This window comes from Silurus aristotelis (assembly GCF_946808225.1).
Source record: "Silurus aristotelis genome assembly, chromosome: 3".
Lineage (NCBI taxonomy): Eukaryota > Metazoa > Chordata > Actinopteri > Siluriformes > Siluridae > Silurus > Silurus aristotelis.
This window is the reverse complement of record NC_139576.1, coordinates 21,376,395-21,392,655: the sequence shown is the minus strand read 5'-3', so window position 1 is coordinate 21,392,655 and position 16,261 is coordinate 21,376,395. Positions and strand designations below refer to the sequence as shown.

The 16,261-nt window shown below is 34.8% G+C and overlaps 1 protein-coding gene across 3 annotated transcripts in view; it reads right to left on the bottom strand.

The window, feature by feature from the left end:
- The window catches only part of scn1laa (sodium channel, voltage-gated, type I-like, alpha), a 35,320-nt gene that overhangs the window by 4,767 nt on the left and 14,292 nt on the right, over positions 1-16,261 (bottom strand). The window contains exons 11-24 of one of the 3 annotated variants that reach the window (XM_083536835.1): positions 15,378-15,635; positions 14,501-14,863; positions 14,063-14,186; positions 12,974-13,212; positions 11,619-11,792; positions 11,137-11,493; positions 10,448-10,879; positions 7,472-7,601; positions 4,239-4,393; positions 3,909-4,082; positions 3,430-3,552; positions 1,582-1,854; positions 1,400-1,453; positions 162-299 (exon numbers count right to left, since the gene is read on the bottom strand). In XM_083536835.1, coding sequence (XP_083392961.1) covers positions 162-299; positions 1,400-1,453; positions 1,582-1,854; positions 3,430-3,552; positions 3,909-4,082; positions 4,239-4,393; positions 7,472-7,601; positions 10,448-10,879; positions 11,137-11,493; positions 11,619-11,792; positions 12,974-13,212; positions 14,063-14,186; positions 14,501-14,863; positions 15,378-15,635 — 2,994 coding nt within the window. The remainder of the gene's footprint in view (positions 1-161; positions 300-1,399; positions 1,454-1,581; positions 1,855-3,429; positions 3,553-3,908; positions 4,083-4,238; positions 4,394-7,471; positions 7,602-10,447; positions 10,880-11,136; positions 11,494-11,618; positions 11,793-12,973; positions 13,213-14,062; positions 14,187-14,500; positions 14,864-15,377; positions 15,636-16,261) is intronic. The other 2 variants (XM_083536836.1, XM_083536837.1) reach the window with 2 other exon arrangements.

Here is a 16,261-nt window from a genome sequence, read left to right as displayed (position 1 = left end):
ACCATACACTTGATAACTAAAATATAGACATAAACATAATGTGAGTGTACTTTCTTTTTCCTCATTACCGTATATTGGCAGAGAGTTTAAGACAGTTCATATTTTTATTACAGTAAAAACAGTAACAATTTACATCCATGTTAAACTAAAGAGATACTTATCTTTTTCTTCTGCTGATTGAAGTTGTCAATAATGACACCAATGAAAAGGTTCAATGTGAAGAATGAACCAAATATGATGAAGATTACAAAGTAGATGTAGTAGTAAAGGCTTGCCTCATATTTAGGCTGTAGATCCACCTACACGGGTACAAAGAGCAGTAAATGTAAGCAATATTGCTTCATAGAATCCTGTTTACTAGAGCAAACCTAAATGTTTATGTTCATTTTTTATTTTCATTATTACCCAAAATGTAATAATTTACCATTTCCTAGCCACCTGGCAAATCTATCCTATAACATGACAGCCACACAAATCTAGCATGTGGTTCCTTTGAGGCACACAGCCTCAACCATTGTACCTTTTCAAACTGCTGCTCATAGTATGTCAAAAGAAAGTGCAACACACTTGGTGTAATGTTCTCATGGCCTTTGTCCACATGAGCCAAAGATTTCGTTTCGTTTCCTCTCAACAATAGTCAAAAACATTTTTGTTGAGCCTCTCGGGTAATGAAGTTTTGTTTGAAAATCAGTGGTTGTAAATGTCTCTTTAATGATGCATTTTAATCATGCATTTTCATGTACTGACATATTTTCATAAACTTAAGTCCTTGCTCAAACACATGACTGCTTTTGCAGCTGTGAAGGAGCCTGTCATTTATTGGAGCTCTTAAAAGATCAGCCTCTGGAACTCAGGAACTGATCTTGAACGAACTTAAGAAACTAGTTTGTGAATGATTTAAACAAAATGGTAATTGTCATTTGTAATCAAACTGAACAAACTATGTGAGTGAATGAGAATCTGCTGACTCACTGATGTTGGCTCGGTTGATATATGCATGTGGTATGTTCAGTTCACCACCCTTTCAACATGCAGAGAAAGTGGAAGGAACATTGCATTTGAAAAATAAGAAGAAAAAAGGCCACACCTAAATTAAGACAAGCCTTGTGTGTTTGTGTGTTGTTCATAACATAATTCAGTATACATATATAAAAAAAAAATATATATTTAAATTATTGCTGTTTTTTTTTTCCATTAATATTGTAGAATTAAAAACTATTTCTTGTTTATATGATTATTTTATTTTAATCATAACTATTAGCCTGCACTGATGTAACTTTTGGAAAGATTCACAAACAAATTAGTGAACAAATCAAAGCAAATAATTTTGGTGAATGGTATTAAAAGATTTGTCACTGGGATGAATTAACTACTTTCAGGAGCCCAAACATTTACTTACACCACGGTGGTCTACTGCAGCATACATAATATCCGTCCAGCCTTTAAAAGTTGCCTGAGAAGACAACAGATTGAAAAGGATTAATAGAAACACAGTAATGTGTAAAAATTTATATTATTATTAATGTTTAAAGTATTTAAGGATGAAGCTACTGTTATTTTAAGGACAAGTTTATTACTTACAACTTGCAGCAATGCCAGATATCCTGCTCCAACATTATCAAAGTTGATCTTTACATTTTTCCACCGAGCAATGTCACCCAGTTGCAGACATTCATTTTTGTATAAGACCATGGTCTCATTAAAACGAGTGCCTGAGATTGGATCCACACATTCATAAAACTTTCCCGCAAACAGGTTGACACCCATGATGCTAAAGATGAGCCAGAAGATGAGACAGACAAGCAGCACATTCACAATGGACGGAATGGCACCAAAAAGAGCGTTGACAACCACCTATTGGAGAACAGTAAACCACTAGATTACAATACTGATACATACAGAAGTTCCTCCAGTCCATTTTATTTTGCAGTAAGATGTTTGTTATATCAATGCATATACTTTAAAGGAGATCATAAGCTGAACAAGAATTTACAGAGAAAGCAAAAGTAAAGTTAGTGTAAAACACAATTTAAAGTACCACAATGGCAAAACTGTTGGCAAAAATCTAAATTTGTGGTTATTGCAGGGAACACAATGTGAGGTGAGGAAATAAAAGTGTTTGTTTCACATATTTTTTAATAGTTCATTTCTTTGGCTTGTGAAACCTCTCTATGTAAACATGTCAGGAATATTTGTTTAGTAAAAATAAACCAACCTATTTCTAAGACTTGAACATATATGCATATAAACAACAATATGAAAAGCGACCCATTCATATTAAATGTATATTTTCCAAAACAACAACACAAGATCCAGTAGATCTGATAAAGGGTCAATCATGCAGATGGAATGGCTTGCTCATTACCATGTAAGAAAAAACATTCAACTGAACTATTACACTTGAGTGCTTGGTCAATAATAGGTCTTTCAAGCTCCCCAAGATCCCCCTTACAGTTAAGAATGCACATCTCTATCCTGCACTGTCACTAACAGTTCCTCATTTTTGTTAAGTAATTTATCTTGATTAAGGCAATGTCCAAAACTGGATAATGTATTTTTGTTGCCCTTTTGTATTATATTGTAGTTCAAATTACAGCCAACAAATGAATACGGACAGCTTTTCTGCAGCTCACTAAACATTCCTTACAGGATAATGGAAACTAAATCTAATGTCATGAAACACATTTGGTTGGAAGACTAGGAAAGGGATAGATGATAGAATCTGTACAGGGTCAATAGCCTACAGTGCTCATACATGTACTATGGAAGTAATGCAATATCATTAGCTGCATGTTTACCTGTACCTGAATCTGTTTAGTGCTACAAATACTTCTAGATGTATTCAAATTTCGAAATGAAGGATGCTGAAGAAACACTGGAACACACTGGAAAAAAAACTTTAGCTAGAGGTGGCTCTGAGAGTTTTCCTACCTCAGCTACATAATTTTAGATTTTAATGGTCTCATCTACAAACGCTTGCTTGTAGTATTATTTATTTATTTATTTATTTATTTATTTTTAATCCTCTTCTTGTTGTTGATGTTTTCTACCTGCCATAATACATTTTTATGAATTTTAGTTGGTTCCATTTCTAAATAAAATATAAACTATATAAACACTGAATTAGATTAGGCAGTTACTATTTATGAATGAATGAATATTGCCATACACTCTTTAGCACAAAGTAGCTAATATGCAAACTACACTATATGCCAATTCACTTTTCCCATTCTTGTCTACAAAGAAAATTTTATTCCTGTACCCAGATCATATTGGCTATTAAAAATATTCTGATTCATATAATTGAGGGTTTTAGTCCCTGTAGGTTATAATTATAGTGCTTTATTCTGCTGTATTACACAATGGTGATTTATTTGTGCAGCAAGTGAACAGGAAGTAAAACTAGACATTAATGGATGTGCCTCTTACCCTCATGCCTTCAAAGCGTGATAAAGCACGAAGAGGTCTCAGAGCTCGAAGTGTACGAAGAGATTTGATGGCAGTGAGCTCTGAATAATTGAGGGCACTGGCCACTAGGCTGATCAGAGAGACCTACACACACACACACACACACACACACACACACACACACACACACACACTGGTAAATATAAATGATGTAATCAGGACCCACTTCTCTCATCTGTCTCATCTTATCCCTCTTCCCTTCCATCAGTAAAGTCCCATGAGTAGTGGCCTTAGACCCACAAATGTGCAATCTATTCACTCACTCAATCCTTTTTAAATAGAATCATGGACAGATACACATGCAGTTGCACTCATCTGTCTACACAATGCATAGAAACAACTATTATTGCACAAAAGAAAATGCAGTAAGGAAATATGAAATCAATTCAGTGTCATTAATGTTAAATAACTGCTTGTAAATTAAAAAAATGTGTACATACGCCCACTATCAAGAAGTCAAGCCAGCACCATGCATTGGTGAAGTATTTAACGAATCCATATGCCAGCCACTTCAAAAGCATCTCCAATATGAAGATGTAGGTAAAAACTTTATCAGCGTATTCCAAAACAGTCTTTATATTTTTCCTTTTCTCAATGTATATGTCTTCAAATGCCTGGAAAACAAATCAAATTACACTGCAGCACATTACACAGTACAAAACATCACACTAATATTACACACAAATCATGTTGTTCCTTTCATTGCTTTGTTAAGCTCTGAATCTTATGTACATAAATGCCTCACTGATGAAAAGCACACATCTCCTCACCAGTGCTGCGCTGCTCAGCAGGATCATAAAGATGATGAATGACTCGAACCAGTTATGCTCCACTATCCTGTAACTGGTGTGCCTGACGGTCCACCATGTTTTCCATTTGCCTTTTTCCACATTCACCTGGCAACATGGAAACCTGTTCACACAGCCTGGGAAAAACGAAGACCTTTAATTCTTAGATAAGGGATTTATAAAATATTTGTTTACATTTACAGAAGAAAACATCTGAATTAAAGAGAACCTCTGAGCATATATAAGGTGGATACTTGTTGGATACACATATCTTGTATCTACTTTCACTGCCCATTTTGTATATTATTACACTGGCATAAATCTACAACAAGCATACACAGCTATATACAGTTACACAAAATTACTACAGCCTGCTGTTACTTTGTTCCTTCCCCTGCATTCCATGCATCAATAGAAAAAGATCAGTATAGATCCACACAGAATACTTGTATCAGGTATCAGTCTGATACTAGGCTCATTTACTTGTAAAAGGTATACCTATACCAACATCTGACACCATGTGATAGAATTTGACAAATGCTCATTGTAGAAAAAAAATAAATAAAATAAACAGCATAATTACATATTATATTAAACATATAATACATACAACTAAAATCTAAAAATTTTTTGTCATAATTTTATAATTACCATCAAAGCAAACTGCTCTGTGAAAATATCAACAAGTTTTAAAACTACATGGGCCAGCCTCAGCTAGAATTTAAAAAGTAAGAAGTTAAATTCCTCATTAAATTTAGAATTGTATTATAGCAGTATAATTGTATACATAATTGTATTCATAACTTTAATATTTTAGAACAACAAATGACCAAAGATCCCACTTATATTGTGCTGTTTATTCATTTCATTGTTATTAGTGTTTCATTCCTAATTAATTAAAAATGTTATTCAGAATACAGTGAAGTTTGCATGCAAAATCTCCATTGAAAACCCTAGTACATAATAAAGCATCTTCTGATTTAATGTGAGTGAAGCTTATTGCTTGTTAGACAACACCTTTTTAATTTGTGATTTGGGGCCCCAAGACACTTCACCCTAAGTTTAGTGAAAAGTGTTTTCTTTACCTGGATGCATAATTTCTTTCCTGATCAGGGTTCTCTAAAGGGGCTAAACCTCATAACAAACTGCTTATAACTAAAACAATATTAAACATGACTAACATCACAAACTCAAATATATATCAGTGCAAGTCAAACAGGCCTTGATCAGAGCTGCAGTTCTGGTTAATAATCAAATTACAACAGATTTACCCTGAAACATCTTATGGTGTAGTATCAACCATCATGTTAAATAAAAAATGTACATAAGATTCTCCTGTTTTCAAACATATTGATGACAGTAGAACATTAAAGCCAGCATGCAACAAAAAATTATCATATGCTAGAGCACTACAGATTTACAAGTATTGAACACTGACACACACACACACACACACACACACACACACACACACACACACACACACACACACACACACACACACACACACACACATATACACATCCTTCCCACTCACTCACTAGTATCTGACCTGCAGGTCAATGTGCAATTCATTGTACCTTGTATTTATTTTTAATGACTACTCTCACTGATACTTCTCTATTGACTAGGGTTAGCATCCCTTGTACTTTTTTTAAATTAAAAATACTGTTTAAAAAACACAATACTAGAGCTTGAACTAAAAACTCAGCATCAGAAATTCATTCCTAGCAGCAAACAGCAACAACCAACATTAACTAAGATGCCACATATTTTAGGTTCCAAATTTATACTCAAACTCTGAACTGAAAAAAGAATATCAGATGTGCTCCTACAGTGGTGGACCATTCTCAGTGACATCGACAGTGTGTGTGTGGTTTTCTGAGTGTATCAATACAGCATCAGCCCTGATTTTTTTTTTATTGCATATTTCTACTTAACACTTCACAATCTTTGACGCTAGATGTACAGCTAGAGACTATAAGTAACCTGAATTTTTTGTAATTGTCCTCTAGCACTTGCTAAAATTAGTTGCTGACCACAGGACTGCTGCTGACTGAATACATATATTAGGTTGGCAATACTGCTGCACTTGATTTGGGCATACCTGCACCACATACATTTTATTTAGTTCTCAAACATTATCTGATCAGTAGTATTTTATGTGTTATTATATTGGGAAGAAAGAAACTTATAAACTGAGCATAGTAACAGGCGGACTAATCTGTAATTGTAAACCAATAAAGTATACTTATAAATTGGTCAGTAAGTGTAGTTACATGTAAGTTATACCTAATAAACTGGGCAACAATCTTTTTTCTAAATTTAGAGTGTGGATAAAGTGTGATTTAATTGACTTTCACTGTGGCATGAGAAGTGGTGCCAAATAAGATGATTAAAATATTTCAGAAAGCGCTCATGTCCTGGGAAACAGCGCTCTCTAGAACTTTCTTTTCGGCTTCTCCCGTTAGGGGTCGCCACAGCGGATCCTCCGCACGTTTGATTTGGCACATGTTTTACGCTGGATGCCCTTCCTAACGCAACCCTCCCCAATTTATCCGGGCTTGGGACCGGCACTAAGAGTGGCTGGGGACGGTTCCCTGACCGGGAATCGAACCCGGGTCGCAGCGGTGGGAGCGCTGCATCTTAACCACTAGACCACCGAAATTATGCAAAAAAGTGCTAAAAAACTAAAATGAATATCCAGTGAGCTGCAGTTCTACTTGGCAATGCCTCATTGTTGAAAGAGTTCAGAGGAGAATGACCAGAGTGGCTTGAGTGGAGAGGAAGGCTATTTTAACTCAAATAATAACTTTTTACAGCTGCGGTGAGCAGAAAAGCATCTCAGAACACACATCATATTGAACCTTTGAGTTAGAACAGATCAGATCATGTTCCACTCCAGCCAGCTAAGATCAACAATCGGAGGCTACAGTGGGATGGCGCTCACAAAAACTGGGTGATTGAGGCTTGGAAAAAGATCATGTAATGTTTTAGTCGCTTTTATCGGTGTAGTTTTGTAAGCCTATGACCACTATAGCCTCAGATTCCTATTTGGCCATTCTGAAGCTCTTGACCTTTTGTTATGAATTTATACATTATACTGCTGTGGATTATTTAATTAATGTGCTGGTTTACACATGTAATGAAATAGATGATTTGTGTAATAAGTTTAAGTATAATTTCATGTTTTTTTCCAGAAGTGACTCTCTAACCTTGTGTAAAACAGGCCTCTGGATCGTCCACTGGTAATTCAAGCTCGAAGTCAAGTGATTCTATTCTCTCCTTCAGGGGCCGGAGGTCCACTGTACTGCCTTCTGAAGAGCTCATACCATCTGACAGCTTCTGCAAGAGCAACACACACAGAGTATATCTCTATGACAACATTTTGGACGTAAGCCAGTCATCGCGACATTACCAAGGAGATGACATACAGTGCCTCAGAAGTCCACCATTTGAGGCAAGTCATCAGCTAATGACCATCATGAGGCCAAGCTCAGCCCATTACTTTCTTTTTTACATTCCAAAGTGCATGCAAAGGCAATCAAATGTACCCACAGACTGTTTCAATATTTAAATTCAGCTTAGAGTACATTCTAACAGTTGTTCAATAATAATTCAGTTTCGCTATAACAGTTAAATAAACTTTTGGTTGCAATAAGGAACATTCTGTGGGTAAACTTCAGTTTAAAAGCATGCATTAAGAGCATGGTTCAGTTAAAACTTTGATATCCACAAATAATATGAACTCCAGTACATGTAGACAGTTTTCACAAGAACAAATAAACTGACTCAACAATTAATTACATGTTTTCCTTTTTCATATGTATTATACATTGAACGTTAGGCCTCTCTAAAAGACGCCAATAGTAAATAGTAAAAGTTCATTCATATAGATATTATTCACATAGAAACTTGTCACTTTTTATGAAGTGAAAGATTTTCTTAATGCTTATACTGAATTTGCATTCAAAAAAGCAAAAGCACATATGATTGTAGGGATGAACAAAAAATCCCATCAGTGTCACTTGGAAAACATGTAGCAGCCAGTACATTTTGCTTTTACCAAAGCCAGTTAATGAGGTTCTCCTGGGCATGATGTAAGCAGACCAACATCAATAATCTCAAATCTATCTACAAATTCTACTTCCAGAAAATAAAAAAACTACAAATATATACAGCGCCTTGCATATATTTTCATCCTCCTTGAACCTTTTCACATGTTGTAGTCTTTCAACTTAAAAATGTAAAACCAACAACCTCCAACTCACATTTAATAGGTGTTTTGATATGAATCTACACAACATATTCCATAAAAGGGCAATTTCTTTGGCATAATTATTTACTATAAAAAAAAGGTTTTATTGCATATGGTTTAACCAACATGCAATAATCTCAAATTTACTGTAAACCTGTTCCCGGTCTTAACAAAAAAATAAAATAAAGTAAACCAAGACAAAGAACCTATAAACACCATGCATTGAAACATGGTGGTGGTTTTTTCTGTTTTAATGACTTATGCACATTATTATTATGTCACTGACTTCTTGATTATAGCTTCCTCAACACAAAGTCACACTTATTCCTTTTTTTTGTATTTAAATAATATATTTAATGGCGATCTGTTGCGTTTTTTGCTCTTATTGACAATTTTCCTATATTGCATCCCAAAACTTTTTTTGATAGATAGATAGATAGATAGATAGATAGATAGATAGATAGATAGATAGATAGATAGATAGATAGATAGATAGATAGATAGATAGATAGATAGACAGACAGACTTAGGTACTTTTTAAAAAAAAGTGAAGACTTATTCAATCTTTTTTTTTTTTTTTTTTTTTACATATTGTTAGTCATTTTCCAATCTATTTAAGCTTTTTCTACCCACTGCAATATTATGGGCCTCACATAAAAAAATATTTAAAGCATTCAAGGAGGGTGAATACCTGTGAAAGACACTTTACTTTATTGAATAAAGTAGAAAGAAAGTTATTCATTAACAGTTCACAGTACTGCCAAAATCTGCTTTTTATCATTCCAATATGGAGAATGTGAAATGTCATCAAACATGTTTTGACATTCATTTAATGACTTAAACAGATGAATTTTGACATTATGAAGCAAAATGACATTCTTTCAGGTTGATGTAATCAGTAAGGGCATTCTGTGACATTTCAGCCAACCACGGGAAAAGTCAAACCAGTCAAACAGACATCCATCAATGAAATAAGCAAAGCTGCTCATTCAAGATGTGATAGTCACACAGCAACAACACATATACAACTAAATATAAAAAAAATGAGTGAATAATGTACATGACATTTTTCCTGCATATGTCAGGAAATATGGGAGGACTGGAGTTCAGTCACAAAGTAATTACATGGGACTATGTATCCCTTTTCATGAGTGGTAAATGCAATCTATATGGTGTTGTATGTTCAGTAAATGAGTCTTACAAGTCTCCTGTCTGAAATCTTGAGAGCATCTCTGAAAGAGCTGTAATAACAAACCAGGTTAAGAGGCATAAGCATGAGGGAAGAGATACCGGCATGCTCTTCTGGGCCTGCAGGAAAAAAGCTTATTTAGTACTGCTTAGAAAACCTCTTGATATGGTACAATTTTCACATTGTCTAATATATAGTGTAGGGAATTACAGGCTTTTCTGAACTGATCATATTTCTTTTTTTATGTTTACATGTGTGGCTACACCCAAAAGTGTATTTAAGGATTTTATAGAAGAGCACAGAAAATTAGACACCTTAAAAAGGATTGCAAAAAAAAACTAACCACCAGATTATTTTGCTTTTAAAATAGCACAAAGCAAATAAGTATGTTTTAAAGAGGAGTCCAAAACAAGAAACACCAAGCTGAAATGCACTCACCCATAAATGTCACATAATGTAATCTAGTTCCTGATCCTAAAATGTCAGGCTACTATAGCTTTCTTCTCTATGTAAGACTGCAGCGGGACATATGTATGAATATACAACTTTATACAAAACTGTATGGACTGTATCGACAATGTATACACAAAAATACACAAAATCTGATTATTGTGTGATCCCACTATTTATGTGCACAATATTTATTATCTGTCTGAATTTACAGATACTCATCTGAATCCTGTTGTACATATTATAAATCGATTGTAGGAAACGATTTGTAACTAATAAATTTAGCTACCATACCTCTTTATCTTCTTCCATGTCAGAAGAGAAACTGCTTAAATCGTCATGGCCCTCAGGGTCAGAGTCTGCAATGGCTATGGGTACAGAAACAGACACGGTGGGATCGAAGATGAAATTCTCAGAGCCACTGTCTACACCTGATGCCTCTTTTTCACATCCTGGGTCTTTAATCAGTTCCACTGTAGTATGAGTAGACATCTCAGCCAGCTTCTTGCCATCTTTCAGGTCATCTTCCTCCTTTACTTTATTAGGTCTCCTTCTAAAACAGTCGCTGTGAAAGAAGCTGTGCAGATGTGCTTTCATGAATGCGACACCATCGTGGATGCGACCCACTGCAATCTGCAAGTTGTTCATTTCACTGTCATCATTTGTGGCTGCCAAGTTATCTGCACTAAAAGAACTAAGCAACAAGGCCAGGAAGAGGTTCAAAACCTGAAAAAGTTCAGATAAGATGTTATTATAGAGATCTGATTCTATTAGTTTCATTTGTAAGGCATAATACAGACAATGAAAAATTCAAGCTTTTTGTTTTTATTGTTTTATTTAGCTGGAAATTTTATATATATATATATATATATATATATATATATATATATATATATATATATATATATATATATATATATATATATATATATATATATATAGTATGTATATAAAGTTGTAAAACATTTAAGATATATGCCTACCACAAGATTTCCAATCACCATGACCATGAGGAAGACAAATAGGCACATGGTCTGTTCAGCCACCATCATGCAGTCCCACATTGTCTCAATCCACTCACCACACAGCACACGGAACACTATTAGAAAGGAGTGGAAAAAATCGCTCATGTGCCAGCGAGGGAGACTGCAGTCTGTGGAAATCTTGCACTTATTGGTTGTGTAATTTTTCCCAAACAACTGCATGCCTACTACAGCAAAAATGAAGACAATGATGGCCAGGACAAGTGTCAGGTTGCTGAGGGCACCCACTGAGTTGTGAATGATTTTGATCAGCATATTTAAAGTGGGCCAAGACTTGGCAAGCTTAAAGACTCGAAGCTAGAATGGAAAAAAAAATAACAGGTTACAAACTTTTCGACAATCATTCCACATACAAATTATACAGGATTCAGTTAATCTAATGTTTCTATTCAGTATAAATAATTCAAGGTAGTTTCTCTTACCAAACGAAATGACCTGAGAACAGACATTCCAGAAACATTTTCCAAGCCAAGCTCTGTAATACTCATGGTTACAATGACACTATCAAATATATTCCACTTTTCTTGGAAGTAGTAATAAGGATCCATGGCTACAATCTTCAAGATCATCTCAGATGTAAAGATCCCTGTGAAGACCTGGACATAAGGGTGAATAATTAATGTACTACAGTGGAAAGTCTCTATACTGTAATATATAAATGGATATTATACAACAATAAGTTCTTGTCCACTTATTTGTTTCGTTGAAACGTGCTTATACTTTGCATAAGGACACTGTTAAAATCACCTTAACGTGAATGTACCGATTATTGTGAGCTCGCCAGCTAGCCGAAGTACTATAAAGTTAAGTGTGGCTTCTTCTGTATCTATATTCATTAGCAAAGCTAAAATAAATAGATAATTTGGCCATATTGTACAGTATATAAAATAACATTTCAGCTACACAATAACCACAACATATTTTAATATGCAGTCATTGGTAAAAATTAATAACCATTGAGAATAAAGAAAGGAAAAATAAGTATAAAAGTATGAATAACCCTTTGTACTTTTACAATCTTTAAATAAGCGATTAATTAGTAGACAAGTGCCACTGATTAAATACACAAGCTTAGTTAATAATCAAGAAATGTGACTACTTCTGTAACATCTGAATTCTGGAGAACTTATTTGTGTGCCTACATCATGGCAGGAAGAGAGGACATAATGTTTGACCTCAGAGAACAATTGTTAATTGAACAATTGTTATCAATCAGTGAAGGGTTATAAGGCCATCTTCAAATATCTACAACTGTTAAATGGAAATCTTTTGAAACAGCTGTCAGGATCAGACCATTTAATGCTTCAAGATAATAAAAAAAAATGTGTAATGTTGTTGAACTGAATTTCTCCAAAAACATTGTAGGACAGTGATAAACTCCTACGGAAAGTGTGTACTTCAAGTCATTGTAAAGGGTGTACTTTCTTTTTTCCCATAACTGTAGCTACAGCACTTGTTCTTTGGGCTTTATGACCAAAAGCCAACTCACAGAAATGCTCATATTTAGATATACCACATGTGTTTGTGAAGTATTACTTATATTTAGAACTTTTACAAGTTTGTTGGTTGTACCTCTGGAAAAATTATTTAAGCTTCTATATCAAACCATCGAAAAGAGATCCCACATGAGAATGGGTTTGAAACTAGAGCTGTTTGCTAGAATCAGTTACAGAACCTGTAAATATGTAATGAGTAACTCAAATAACACTTAATAATAGCTTTTTATGAATGTACTTTACAATGTAAACATTTACTTAAAATAAAAAGTTGTTCTTACATAGTTGCCCACTGTAAGGACTGCCCCAAAATGTTTAACCTTGTTGTGATGCTCCATGGCCATGAATAACGTATTGATTACAATGCAAATAGTGATGAACAGATCCACAAATGGGTCCTTAACGAACTTGTGAACTAATTTCTTTAATTTCACCCATGCTGGTAAGCAATCCCAGATTAGAAATGTTTTTGCAAACTTATACCAACATGGATGGCATGCCCGCCTTGAATCCTCCATTTCTGCAATATAAAAAAAAAAGATTAAAAAAAATATATGAAAAAAACCAACAGATTTATAACATAATCATGATCATGCTACTGAAGTAGATAAAAACAATTCAAACGATTTATATCATGAAGCTAATATGCAAATACTTGCCTGTATCAACAAATTAACATCTACATTTCATTTCATTAAATGTTCATTGAATTTAATGTTCAATTGAAATGAATTTTATAATTAAAACAATCTTAAAATATGATTGAAAATCAAGGTCTCCGACCCTAAGAAAAAGATTTAGTAAAACAAATGAGAACCATAGCATTGCCTGAAAAATCATTTTAATTAGAAATAGAGCTCCAAAGTCCTTTTAAAATGACCTTTTTCTTAGGGACTGTTGATTGCAGTAGCATGGGGCTGGGGCCATTTTAAAACAAATAAAGAGCTCTTCTTAACAGTCATAAAATGGTTGTGCAAACATATAACCTACCACGCATGTCTGCCATTGTAATACTGAGCTATCATTCACTTTACAGATGATTTATGGTAATGGTGCAAACTCTCCACAAAAGAAGGTTGTGATATAATCAGTGTGACCTCTGTATAATTTAACTCTTTGATTTGTCTAATTTGGGACCTTTGGTGTAAAATGTACAATTGCATTTGGTCCTTAATTAATAATATGCTGATTTCCATTATGTGTTACACATTTTCACGATGCACATTTTTAAATCAGATGTTAAATGCTGATTCATTGTTACACACCAAATGTTCAATTAATGCAGCTTTTTATGGGGTTTTTTAACAAAATATTTTGAACCTAATTTTTTAAATAGCCAGATGTTTAGGTTCAAACAGGAGTGCAGTTACCTTCCATTGTGTTGGTGATAATACTAGCTACACTTAGAGCCCTCTGTCTGGCTGTATGGTCATCTAAAAAACCTGGTGAGAGATGTTCAGCCTCATACCTCCTCCTGTACTCCTCTTTTTTCCTCTGAAGAAGAACAATAAAGACATTACAGTCTTATTAGAATAATTAGAATTATAATGAATTACAAGTCTAATTAGCCAAACTTGAACTTAAACTATTAAATAGTATAATAATTGTAACACACCATACATGAGGTGTAGAAATTATATTACAATGTTTAATAAAAAACAAAACTTTTGTAGTTGGCTTTTAGCCTGTGTTCTACTATTTAATGGGTTATAGTGGTAGTATATTTACCTATAAGATGTTTACTATATTACATATTGCTTCAACTGAGTGCATAGTTGAAGTACCACCTAAGATGCAAAATTCCTTACACTGTCATCTATCGTGACTTTATCTATGGTCACCTCAGGCAACTGCAGAACCTCTGGAGAGCTTGCCAATGAATTCCCAGTCACATAAGACACTGTGCCATTGCAATCCACAGAGCTGCGCACTTTTCCATTTGGAGAGAGGAAAACACGTGGGGTCAAGCTGTTCCTGCTGCCAGTACTGTAATGACGCTCAGAGCAATGTGGCAGAAACAACGAGCCACGCCGGCTGCCTGTGTCCTCAAATGCACTGTGCTCGTCATCTGCAAATCCATTGTCTGATCCCAGGCGGCCACGAAAGGTAAAGATGCTAGCCCTACTGTTTCGGCGTGGAGAGAACACTGAGCCCTGAATACTCACAAGTGACTGAAAAAAAAATAGGCCTCAGGCTCACGTCACATGTAAACACCACACAAGATGAATTGACAATTACATTACAATGGTCATGTGGCAAATAAAACTGGCATGCCAAACATAAAATATGGCAAACGATGATGATGATGATGATGATGACGATGATGACAATGATGAGGATGATAATAAGACCAAAGACCAAGAAAATAACAGAAATAAAATCTCAACTAATGCTGCAAAGATTTTGGCGAATAAATAAATAAATGCCAATGACCGAAATGAAAAATTAAAAAGCACGGAAAAACAATGTCAAGAAGGAAATGAAAGTAACAAGTAAGTAAGAAACAAATATGAAGCTGAATAGAAGCTGAAAATTTGAAAAGAAAGCCACATGAAGCTTAAAGACATGATGGTGACAATTAAATTAATAAGTATATGTGTCTAATACAACAGTAATAATATTAAAACTCATCAACAGAGCATACAATGATAATCAGTACCACCGCAGCTAAGAACCATTCCTGACCTGATGAGGAGATTGATATGTTCTATCATATGACAGTATGTTTCCATCCACAGAATATCGGAAACTGGTCCTTCTAAAGTTGCTCTCTGGGTCAGAATTGTGGATTTTTCCGTTGTCCCCTTTCTCAACCTCCTCCTCTTTCTGCTTCATTTTCTTTCTCCGGTTGCATCGTTCTTTGGCACTTTTGGAACTGAGTTTGGAGGCCTCAGAGGAACTGTCTCCACTAAGAATGCCACCCTCAAAAACTGCAACTGCCACCTAGTAGAAATGTACAAAATAGCCCCATGGGATTTCCATTAGAAAATTTCATCTTTTTATGATGGAAATTTACATCGGGTGTTCATTTCACATGGCAAATTGGCATAGGACTAGCTAATTACAACAAGTAATAATCATAGTCAGCTCACTGACTATAATTATAAACATCTCATTAGTCATTTGGATTTTTGTGGGCTAATTCTTAAAAATTTGGTCACTGATCAGCCATAACATTAAAATGACTGACGGGTGAAGTAAATAACATTTACGGGCAGCAAGCTAACAGTCACGTGCAGTGTTTGAAACAGGAAACATGGGCAAACATAAGGATCTGAACAACTTTGATAAGTTGCAAATTCTGTTGCCAGAAGATAGGTACGACCCAAAGCTTAGATATGCACAAGGGAAAGATGGCTAGCAGATCTGGTCTGATGCCAAAGAAGAGCTTCTGTAGCCCTAAGAATTATTTGCTGAAAAGTTAATTCTGGCTTTGATAAATAAAAGTCCAAAATATTGTCCATCACAGCCTGCTGCATATAGCTGTACAGCAGATCAATCCATGCTGACTGCTGTCTACTACTGGAAATGTCTACAATGGGTACATGAGAATCAGAACTGGGTTATGC